The 12,500-nt window shown below is 43.1% G+C and overlaps 1 protein-coding gene across 1 annotated transcript in view; it reads right to left on the bottom strand.

Annotated features, from left to right (window-relative positions):
• LOC135224401 (mitochondrial disaggregase-like) overlaps positions 1-12,500 on the bottom strand; it is a 143,558-nt gene that overhangs the window by 106,663 nt on the left and 24,395 nt on the right. The window contains exon 2 of the mRNA XM_064263374.1: positions 7,925-8,080. Within this exon, the coding sequence (XP_064119444.1) occupies positions 7,925-8,080 (156 nt within the window). The remainder of the gene's footprint in view (positions 1-7,924; positions 8,081-12,500) is intronic.

Genomic DNA, 12,500 nt, shown 5'->3' on the forward strand with positions numbered 1-12,500 from the left:
TAGCCATCTTTGCCTTAGCAAACAAACACAAATGGCATCTATCTGCCACTCACCTGGCAGGAGTAAGAAATGTGATAGCAGACGCCCTGTCCGGCGGTCAGTTCCTCTGGAATCAGAATGTCTCTAGACGACGGGTCATTCCAGTGGGTAAGCCTGAGAGTCCCAGGTCTCCAAGTGGATCTCTTCGCCTCACAAGCAAACCACAAGCTCCCTTGCTATGTGGCCCCCAACCTGGTGGACCCTCTGGTGGCTTATGCCACGGACGCCCTGTCGTTGGACTGGAATCAGTGGAGGAGAATTTATGTTTTTCCTCCAGTGAATCTTCTCTTGAAAGTCCTAAGCAAACTAAGGTCTTTCAAAGGGATAGTAGCTCTGATTGCACCGGACTGGCCCAAGAGCAACTGGTATCCTCTTCTTCTGGAATTGGGTCTCCGACCTCAACGGATCCCCAATCCCAAGCTATCACAATCAGTACAAATGAGGACTGTGTTCGCTTCCTCAGGAATTCTCCAGACCCTAACTTTATGACTTCATGAAGTTTGCGGCTAATAAAGATGCTAATATTGATCCACAGAATATTCTCTTCCTAGAATCAGATAAGAGAGAGTCACCATTAGACAATATGACTCAGCTGTTAAAAAATTAGCATCTTTCTTGAAGGAATCGAACACTACAACCATGACAGTTAATCTGGCTATATCCTTTTTCAGATCCTTGTTTGAAAAAGGTTTAGCAGCTAGCACTATTACCACCTCATAAATCGGCTTTGAAGAAAATCTTTCAAGTAGGTTTTTTCAGATAGATCTGACTGAATCTTATTTCACGTCTATCTCTAAAGCCTGTGCTAGACTTAGACCTTCCCAAAGGCCTACTACAGTTTCATGGTTCTTAAATGATGTCCTCAAACTAGCTTCAGATACTGACAACTCATCTTGTACATTCATAATGCTCCTGAGGAAAAACATTATTCTTATTAAGCCTAGCCTCAGGAGCTAGAATTTCAGAACTGTCGGCTCTATCCAGGGATGCGGGTCATGTGGAATTCCTCCCATCAGGAGAAGTTCTACTTGCTCCGGATCGTAGCTTTTTAGCCAAAATGAGGATCCTCTTGCAAGGTGTGTCCCTTGGAAGGTTATCCCACTTCCCCAGGATCCTTCTCTCTGCCCAGTATCAACTCTTAGAGCCTTTCTATCTCGTACTTCTTCAAGATCCTCAGGTGCTCTCTTCATGAGAGAAAAAGGTGGATACTTTGTCAGTAAAAGGTATTAGACAACAAATCCTTTACTTCATTAAACAAGCCAATCCTGAGTCATTCCAAAAGCACATGATATCAGGGGAGTAGCCACCTCAATTAATTATTTTCAACATATGAACTTTCAGGATCTTAAAAAGTATACTGGATGGAAATCCCCGACAGTCTTTAAACGCCATTATCTAAAGTCCTTGGAATCTTTAAAGTTTTCAGCAGTAGCAGCGGGAAACATTGTTTCCCCTGATACTGTATAGTAGTTGTAGTATAGATCCAGGTCTCCTTTCTACCTACATCATCCAACATGCCTCACCCTATCGCCAGGCTACTCGAATATCATAGCCTTAGCCGCTGAATCATATAGTGGATTGTCCCTTATTTTTTTGCTAGGACATCCACACTTGTACTGATAGTGTACTTCAGTGTACCTACCCTTATTTTTTATACTAGGGTAGGACACAATGTGTTTGATATATTTTGCCAAACTTGTATTAATGATGGACTTCAAGTGTACCTACCCTTATTTTTTTGCTAGGGTAGGACACAATGTGTTTGTATATTTTGTAAATATGTCCAAGTAAATCCCTTTTTGTTTATATTACATGCATCACTGTAATTTACTATAATTACCATTTAAGTACTTTAAGATTACTAACGTTCTGTCGTTTTACTGTTTAGTATAAGTTAGTTTAAGTGCTTAGTTTTGTATGCTGTAATTGATTTACTTATATTATATCCATCATTTTACACTGCTTTTCATTTGTTCCTTTTTTCCCATCTTGTCTGTTTCTGGTACTCTTTCATAGGCCGACACGAGCTGAGCCCAGAAAAGGGATTTTGACGAAGGAAAAATCTATTTCTGGGTGATTGGCTCGTGTCGCCCTATGAAACCCCCCCTTTTATAGTTTTTCCCCCCTTGCAGGACAAGATGTTTTTTAGATTAAGGATGTCCCGCTAGGGGCGCTGCTGTCCGTGGCGTCCTCTAGTAGTAGTAGTAGCGGCTGCATCGCCCGTTGGTATCAGCTCTCTCTTGGGGGGATTCTGATTGGAAGTTCTAATTGGTGATTGTCTCGTGGTAGTGTTCCCCACTCGCCCTATTATCATACCGACACTTCTTTTTAAGAGTGAGCGAGTCAGTTTTACTGACATTTTAATTGTTTTCTCTGTAATTTTAGATTAATTTTACCTAGAAAGAATGATATTAAGATCCTTTCATAGGCGACACGAGCCAATCACCCAGAAATAGATTTTTCCTTCGTCAAAATCCCTTTATTGTGGATACAGATAGATGAGATTCTTCTCTCAGGAACAGCAGGAAATCCGCAATTTCCGTTACAGAGGTAGTGGAGGAGGACAACTTCTTAGATTTGCACCACCTTCTAAAAACCTCCCACTTGGACTGATATACTTGTCTAGTGGAGGCTCTGCGGGCTCTCGCGATCGCGCTTGCAACTTTACGAGAAAACCCTCTCGCTCTGACGAGTCTTTCGATAGTTGAAAGGCAGTCAGAGCGAGAGCGGGGAGGTTTTGATGATACCTCTGGAAGGGTGGTTGTTTGAGAAGATCCATCCTTCTTGGGAGGGATCTGGGAAAATCTACCATCCACTCCACCACCTCCGTGAACCAATCTTGTGCCGGCCAAAAGGAGGCTATCAAGGTCATCCTTGTCCCCTTTGAAGCCACAAACTTTTTCAGCACTAGTCCCAGGATTTTGAACGGAGGAAAAGCGTAGACGTCTAGGTGAGACTAGTCTAGTAGGAAGGCGTCGACTATTAGAGCTCTGGGGTCTTCCACGACCGAGCAAAAGACTTCCAGTCTTTTGGAGAGGAACGTGGCGAAGAGATCCACATGAGGAGTCCCCCGAAAGACCACCGAGATCTTGACACACATCTTTGTGTAGGGTCACTCTGTGTGAAGGACCTGGTTCCTCCTGCTGAGTCTGTCGGCCCTTACGTTCCTTTCTCCCTGAATGAACCTCGTAAGCAGGGAGATGTTCCTCTGGGACGTCCAAAGCAGAAGATCTCTTGCAAGTTCGTAGAGGAACAAGGAGTGAGTCCCTCCTTGTTTCCGAATGTAGGCAAGTGCTGTGGTATTGTCCACATTTACTTGAACTACTTTGTTCGAAACAAGAGGTTCTAGACTCTTCAGAGCCAGGTGTACGGCGAAGAGCTCTTTGCAGTTTATGTGCCAGGACACCTGCGCTGCTTCCCAGGTGCCTGACACCTCCTTCAACCCTAATGTTGCTCCCCAACCTTTCTCCGAAGCGTCAGAGTACAACACTAGGCTTGGGTTCTGGATTTTCAGGGAGATTCCCTTGTTCTCCTTCAGAGGGGGCAACCACCATTCCAAGTGAGGTCTCATCTCCACTGGAATGGGAAAGGCGTCTGAAAGAAGTCCGGTCTTCCAACTCCAAGACCTCTTGAGGAAGAATTGAAGTGGACGTAAATGAAGTCTTCCTAGCGGGAAGAACTGTTCGAGCGAGGAAAGGGTCCCTAGAAGGCTCAGCCATTCCCTCGCCGAAGTCTGTTCCTTCCCTAAGAACAGAGAGACTTTCTGCAAGCCTTTTGCGATTCTCTCTTGAAGGAAATACTCGAAAACCCCGAGAATCCATCTGAATCCCCAGATAGACTAAGTTCTGTCTGGGGGTCAGCTGTGACTTCTCGAGGTTTACGAGTAATCCCAACGATCTGATCAGGTTTAGTGTCAACGTAAGGTCCTCCAAACACTGTCTCTCTGATCTGGCCCTGATGAGCCAGTCGTCCAGATACAGAGAGATATTTACACCTTTGAGGTGAAGAAACCTCGCCACATTCTTCATTAGGCTTGTGACCTGAGGAGCTGTGGAAAGGCCGAAACACAAGGCTCTGAATTGAAAGATCCTTCCCCCCGTCATGAAACGGAGGTACTTCTTCGATGAAGGGTGGATCGGGACATGAAAATAGGCGTCCTGGAGATCCAGAGACACCATCCAATCTCCTTGGCGCATAGCCGCAAGGACTGAGGCCGAAGTCTCCATAGAGAACTTCTCCTTCTGAACAAATTTGTTCAGAGCGCTGACGTCTAGTACCGGCCTCCAGCCCCCCGAGGCCTTCGCAACCAGAAAAAGGCGATTGTAAAACCCCGGGGAGTTTTGATCCAGTACTAGTTCTATCGCTTTCTTGTCCCACATCTGATCCACCATCAGTCGAAGAGTATCCCTCAGCACAGAATCCTTGTACTTGGCTGACAGTTCCCGCGGAGTTGAAGTCAGGGAGGACTGTCCAGGAAAGGGATAAGATATCCCTTCCTTATCACAGACATTGATGAGGCGTCCGTGTTGATACGTGCCCAGGACTCCACAAATCCCAGGAGCCTGGCACCTACTGGTGTTTGGAGGAGAGAAGCATCACTTTCCCTTCTTAAAGGGACGGAAGACAGACCTACCTCTCTTCTCAGGAGCCTTCCTTCTTGAGGGTGCTCTGGAGGTAGGGCCTCCTCGAAAGGGCTGAACCGACGTACTCGGTCCTTTCTTTTCCACCGCAGTCGCAGGTCTCTTCTTCCTTGATGACTGGGTAAGAAGGTCTTGAGTCGCCTTCTCAGTTAATGAACGGGAAATGTCTTTCACTAACTGAGAAGGAAACAAAAAGTCCGATAAGGGAGAGTACAACAGTGCTGCCCTTTGAGAGTGGGAGACTGCTTTAGTCAAAAAAGCACTGAAGACTGTCCTCTTCTTAAGAAGTCCCGCTCCAAATAAAGAGGAGATCTCAAACGAGCCATCCTGTACCGCCTTGTCAATACATGACAGAATACACAGGAGAACTTCTGGGTCGAGTCCTTCTGAATCATGGGCCTTCTTGGACATCACCCCAAGGGACCAATCTAAGAAGTTGAAAACTTCTAATACATGGAAGAGTCCCTTGAGGAGATGATCCAGTTCTGAAATGCCCCAAGTCACACGGGCAGAGTTCAATCCTTGCCTTCTTGACGCATCGACTAAAGTCGAAAGGTCCGCTTCAGCCGAAGACGGAAGAGAATCCCCATATTCTCTCCCGTCTGATACCAAATGCCCCGTTTACCAGCGAGTCTTGCTGGGGGCATGCAGAAGACCGTTCTGGCCAGCTCCTTCTTCGAATCCATCCACGAATTCAAAGACTGAAGAGCCCTCTTCATAGAAATGGTGGGCTTCATTCTTAGAAAAGATGAAGACTTCTTCGCCTTTGCACTCGAGAACAGAGAGCACGGAGAAGGAGGAGCGGCAGGGGATAAAGCGTCTCCGTATTCTTCAAGAAGCAGGGCTGTCAAGACTTTGTAGCTTGACAGTCCTTCTCTTCCACGATTCTTGTCTTCCGAGTTTTCCTCCAACTCGGGGTGTAGAGGAGACTCCGTAGACAAATCAGGACGTCTTTCCTCTGGGGGAGACAAACTCCTGATAGGAGAGGGACTAAGGGAATGATAATCCCTCCTCTTCAAAGTTTGAGCTTTGTAAGAAGCTTCCCTCTTGGCTGGCGCCAAAAGCCTAGGCTTCTCCCCATAAAAGGATGACGCCTCGCGCTTGGATGACGCCTCTCGTCCGCCGAGTGTCCTGGCTGACGCCTCGCGCTTGGCTGACTCCTGACGTCTGGATGACGCCTCGCGCCTGGAAGACGTCTCGCTCTCAACTAAAAGGCGTCCTGGCTGGCGCCAAAACCTTGGCTGGCGCCTCGCGCTTATAAGACGCTCTGTATGAACGCCCTGTAATGAAAACCGGCCTCACGTCTATCTGGCGTCACGTCTCTGAAATATGGCTCTCTCGATCTCGATCTAGAAAGCAAAACTTCTTCAGCATGTTTGGAAGACGAAGCTTCATGTCTGAAAGACGCCTCGCGTTTTGCAGGAGAGAGAGGACGAGACTTTTTGATTGGAAGAGAAACGTCCTTCTTACGAGGAGGATCTCTCGCCAAAAACTCCCACAACGAGGCTAGCTGTTCTTGTACAGCAAGGAGAATTTTCCTTGAAGCTTCTCCCACGTCATCTTCAATGGGGGGAGAAGTCGAAGGCAAGCGGTCCGCTGCGTCCATGTAGGGAGACGTTGACGCAACCTTCGCCTTTTTGATAGAAGAGGGAGCTTCATCTGAGAAGCGCTCCGGGCTTGCATTCAAATCAGGTTCTCTCAAATGCCTTTTCAGTGGCCTAGAAAGGTCCGAATCCTTCCACCCTCGTTTAGGTGAAGGAGAGGGAGAGGAAGAGAAACACTCTCGCAGGACACTTTTTCTATAGCGGCCCTGAGCAGCCTGAAGCAAAACAGAGCCTGCTGAAGGGACGTCTGACCGTTGGGGATTCCCCACGACCTCCTTAAGGCTTTCGACTTTCCTTCTCCTCTGGGCATGGGAGCTTGGAAGAGGTCTAGGCCTGGGAGCGTCGCAGGGACGATCAAACGCCCCCTCCACAACACTGGGAGCACTCACTTCACTGAACACTTCACTTTCACTATCCTTACCTTGTAAGACCGCCATTTTGGACTTCATCTTATGGATAGTAGCCTTCAGATCGGCGATTCAGAGGCCGATTTCTGAAAGTAAGCTTGTGAATTCGACACAGAGGGAGAATCAAAATCATCAAGGTTAGATATCTAGGGTCAATAAAAAGGCTCATAGGCCTTGTACTCACACTCTTCAAACGTCTAACCCTATCCCTCTCTAACTTCCTCAAATAAGAAGTTAGAGTCTTCCATTCTTCTGCATTTAACCCGTCACATTCATGACAGGTATTAGTAGAAGAACATTCAAACCCCCTACATTTATGACATACAGTGTGAGGATCAACCGAAGCCTTCGGTATCCTCACCCTGCAGACTACATTCACACACATTCTCACACATTCTCACACTCACATTTGAGTCAGACATACTGAGAAAAATCAAAAAGCAAGTCCAAATTCAGTCCACAGTAGCGAATGCCAAAAACCACGATCCATATACGTCACCAAAAAGCCGAGAAACGATGATCAAAAGGTTGAAATAAGAATCTAAGTCAGGAGGTAGTAACAACAATGTTGATACCACCGGCGACAGAGAAAATATGATAGAAAACGGGAATGGTTCCTAGTCCTGCTGCCCAGGGCAGGCCGGTAGATCACCTGACCTACCTGTAGCGAATGGCGCGAAATTTGAATTTCTGTCAGGGACGACGGAGTCTTAGCTAAGTATATATCTGACAGGTAAGTTGATTGTATGAAAATAGTAGTTATTTGTCAAAACACCAATATTACTTTCCCTACATTCTTCCATTTCATCATCTATCATAAAATCATTCTCTACTGATCTCTCAACATGAGCAACTTTTTTTTTCATCAATCCCAAGGAAGCCTTAGAATCAATATTCATAACCTCACAAAGGCTTTTAATAAGGCCTGATTCTTTGGCTACAATCCATCCACCAAAAAAAAAATAAAGTTGGAACCTATGCTTCCAAATGATTTGTATCCCCATATGAATAAGTAAATTTTAGATAAAATTCTGTATCAATCACTAATCTGGTATTCTTAACCTAACTATGACTACCTTCTAAAAGTGCTTAAAAATGTCAAAACCAAAAGCACTTGCAAAATCAACACAAGACTAAATTCCTAACAATGTCCCTGTTATTTTTCTATTAATTCTGAACATTCTAAGAAATTAGCAATAACTTTTTTTTGTTACCAAATATAATTTCATCTCACTTGAAAAATATTGGAGAAATCATCAGGCAGGTTCGGATCTGCACCATTCTCAAGCAAAAATTTTACCGCTGCAGCCCGACCATTTATTGCAGCAGCATGAAGAGCAGTCCAGCCATAAGGATGCCGACAGTTCACATCAACTTTGTCAATAAATTCCTACAAAAGAAAAAAATGTTGTCCAGCCATAAGGATGCCAACAGTTCACATCAACTTTGTCAATAAATTCCTACAAAAGAAAAAAATGTTAACACAAAATATAAGCATGATTGAAGTTCCAAGTATGCTATCTCACAATCTTATTCTGAGGGATGAAAAGATTATAACAGATGTATCCTCTGTCTTAACTGCCAAAGATTACTGAGTATGTCTTCAATGTTTAGAGAAGATAGTTATAAAAATCAAATGTCAGTAATATAGAACACTTTTTTGGCTTAAAAGTAGAATAAGGTGACTAGATATTTCTGATTCACACACTTAAATTATCATATATATACTACTCCAAATTTATCAAACAGCCAAACTGATATTACTGGGCCGCTTACCTCTCAACAAAAAGATCAAGATGGCAATGAAAATAGAGTACTGTATACTACAATGAATTTTGTTTGAAAGATGCAACCCGCTGTCATACTAAAGCTGTTATTTCAGAGGGGTGAAAGATTTTCCTTAAGAAGAGCACACCTCTTCCTCCAGAATTTTCTCTATATGAAGATTTACTCTCGGACTAATGCATCTTTAACAAAATCATAATGGAAATAATCTAAAACTAAGGAGTAGTTTGTATTTTTATAAATATTCTTTTAAATTAAGCATCTGTGTATAGCAAAAAACAATGCCTTCCCAAAAAATAAAATCTATTTATACGAGAAGGGATTAAAGGAGTAAATACCTCTTCCACAGGAATACTACTACCAGGTAAGAAATGTGCAATACTACCTACAGAGCCCATCTCCTGCATTCACCCTGTAGTCAGGTTTAACAGTGGATTTCTTTTTAGAATGATGTTGCAATTAAGTAAAGCAGTTAAAAATAGACTGCGTATCCATGGATATAATATGTTTGTCTATAAACTAGTATAAAGGACATTAAACAGGTTTTGGCATGAAGAAAAGCAGACTGAAAAGATCACAGAGTAAATATTATAATCCTACTCTAATCCGAAAGAAGATTTTTCAGATCTTACACATCATACACAGATGATTTTGTAGATCTTACACATACTGTATTTTATAAAGTGCTACAAGCTGACACTTGAACCCAGCCAGTAGGGGGGACGAGCCAGTCCATCTTGCTGCCGGTCTCAAGCCCAGATAGCATAAATTGGAGAGAGTTGCTGCCTGGTCTAGCCAACAAGTATGAAAACAATGGCAAAACTTAAATAATAAATCTCGAGTCAATGATGGAATGCAATAGGGATAAAGCGTAACCTGTAAGTGACGCACTGCAATATCCCCTGACAGCAATGAGAAATATGCAAAGGGTGCTGCAGATGTCACGACAGCGGCTCAAGAAGTTTGTGAGGAGAGAGGACTGGAAAAAGAAAGGAAATATAAGAATTGGAAATTGGAATGTTGGTAGCCTCACAAGAGGTAAGAGAGTTGGTTGATGTCATGCAGAGAAGGAAAATTATGATTGTGTATACAAGAGACTAAATAGAAGGGAAAAAGTGCAAGAAAGCTGGGAGAATTATATAAAGTTCACTACACAGGGGAAGATACAAGGAGAAATGGGGTAGGAATTATTCGCCATCCAGATTTGCAGGAAAATGTCAAGAGGTCCAGCATATCAGTGACAGATTCATGGGCTTAAAGTTTGTGAAAGATAAGGTAGTATGGCATATCTCAGAATATGTCCCTCAACAAGGGTGTAGCGAAGAGGAGGAGGAGAAATTCAGAGGGAAATTTGAAGACTATATCAAAAGAGTTCCCAAAAGTGAACTACTACTGTTATCTGGGGACATGAATGCCCATGTAGGTAAGAGTTCTGATGGTTTTGAAAGAATACATGAAGAGGTTTTGGAAGAAGAAACCAGGAAGGTGAAAGATTACTGGAATTAGCAGAAGCTTTGAATTTGGTAGTCTTGAATACACAGTTTGAGAAAAGAGAAGTCATCTGGTAACATACAAAGGTGGACAAAATGAGACAAATTGATTGTTTTGGTTAAGAAGGAAGACAAGAAAATCATTATAGATTGTAAGGTTATTCCAAATGAATCTGTTGTAGCTTAGCATAAACTGGTAGTGGCAGATTTTAGGTTGAAAGCAATAATGAAAAGAAAAGCCCCAACCAGGAATAGAAGGATTAAAACTTGAAGGCTGAAGGGGGAGATGGCATGAGAGTTCAGAAGCAAAGTGGAAAGAGCCAAAGAAGGGAGATTTGTAAGTGGAATGTCAGAATCATCGGAGGAGATATGGGATGATATGAAAGAGATTGTCTTACCAGCAACAGCCAGCTGTGTGGGAGGACAAGTGGAAAGCAGCAACAGGAAAAAGAAAGATGGTGGTGGAATCAAGAGGTTCAAAAAGAAACATGGTGGTGGAATCAAGAGGTTCAAACAGCTGTGAAAGAAAAGAGTATAGCCAGAAGAGGGTGGGAAGAAGATAACAACTACCAACCGGACAAAAAGAGAAAGTGGTAGCGGTTGCAAAGAGAGAAGCAAGGAAAGAATGGTATGACATGATGGGAACACCTGAGGGAGAAAAGATAATCTACAGAATTGCAGAAGTGAGAAGAAAAGACAGGTAGTATGTAGGAGAAGTAGGAACTATTAAAGATGAAAGTGGAAATATCTTAATTGAAGAAGAGGAAATCAAGAGAAGATGGAGAAACTATTTTTCACAACTATTAAACAATGAGAATGAGCGTGAAGAACTGGAAAATGTTCCTCCAATAGAACGACCAATAGCAATGAGAGTGAAGTTGAGAATGCTGTAAGGAAAGGAAAAGTAAATAAAACTGCAGGAAAGTCAATGCAACAATAGAAATGATTAAAGCATTGGGAAATCTAGGCTTAAGGTACTAAAGAAACGGTCGGGAGCCAAAAACTGTCATACACAATACTGGCTCCAATACCTGAGGACAAGAATGCACCAATGGATGTTCCTGAAGAAAAGAAGACTCTTCCACCAATGTGCATTCCTGCACTAACGGGCACTCCTGCATCAATGGGTGCTCCTGTCTTAATGGATGCTCCTAAAATCCTACTGAAAACTAAGGACGAACTATGTCCTCTTCCGTACAAGAATGGTGCACATGCACCAACAGACGCTCAGGTCCAGTCTGTTTCTTGGATCCAGATGTAAGCACAGGGGAATGATCTGATGATGCTCAGAACTTTTCCCACTGACCTTCCTTGGGCTACCAATATTTCTCCTCCTAGAACTGGGGCATTTGACAGGGACCTTTGCCTAGGAGAATCAGTAGAGCAAACAGCCAACTCTTTCACATCACTAACACTGGCACTCACATGACCACCTATCTTGTCCATCAATGTCTTAACAGACGCTCCTAGTCTCCATCGTCTGCAACATAAGACATTTTTTTTCTACTCGAGCTTCAAGGCTGGCAACGGCATCGGATTTGGGTGCAAGACAGTCAGGGTTAGGATTAGGTTGATTAGGAGAGGGGGAAGTTTGAACAGAAGTGGAAGGAGAGAATACTAACAGTCAGTTCCTAACTAGCTAACTGTTTCTTAACATTTGCTCTAGAAGCAGCTTTCCTCCTTTTGTCCCTTTCCAACGTACTTAAATGGCTAGTTAAAGTCCTACAAGTTTCATTATCCCGCTTAAAGCATTCCCCACAAGTCAAAGTTGGTGAGCAAGTTTCACTACTACACTCTATACGAGGAAGTTTCACTACTACACTATACAAACTGAACGTGGATCATAACAGGCTTTAATCAGTCTAGCACTGCAGCCTTTGCTGCAATACCTAATACTTTGAGAGCCATTATTGGACATGCTGAATACTTGCCAACTGAAACAAAGGCAAAATTTAACTCTTCCACAAACTACCTAACCGGCTAAATATTGAAGAAATAGCTACTAAAACAAACAACTCCCACCAGATATTCAACAAGAAGTAAGCAATTCCAAAATAATACCCTCTGCTACTGAACTAGTTGTTGACAGTACCAATCGGCAGAAACAAATGATTTTTGTGCCGAGTTGGTTCTTCTCTCCCCCAGAAGTGGGTAGGGGGCATTGCCTAGCCAATACATGTAGCGCTTCTGCGAATTTCAAAATTCTAGCTGCCGACGGTTTAGAACCTTTAATTACTATGTAACTACTTGGTAAGTTGCATACATAAAACTAAAACATAAAGCAACTTACCTGCTGTTTAGTTATTTAGGCAGCATGACCAACAGGAATTTCAAAAACTCTCTTCAAACTTTGTAAGAATTGCTGTTGGCCTCAAAATGGCTATGTATTATGTATGAAGGACTACTTAAGACGAAAAATTATTATTAACATCTTACAAAATATGGACAAATAGGGGAGATGGGCATCCTTAAGAAATACTGTGGATCATGCATGTTGCTGATAAAGGAGATTACAATTAGCTTCTTGTCAGATAC

The sequence above is a fragment of the Macrobrachium nipponense genome, chromosome 12 (assembly GCF_015104395.2).
Source record: "Macrobrachium nipponense isolate FS-2020 chromosome 12, ASM1510439v2, whole genome shotgun sequence".
Classification (NCBI taxonomy): domain Eukaryota; kingdom Metazoa; phylum Arthropoda; class Malacostraca; order Decapoda; family Palaemonidae; genus Macrobrachium; species Macrobrachium nipponense.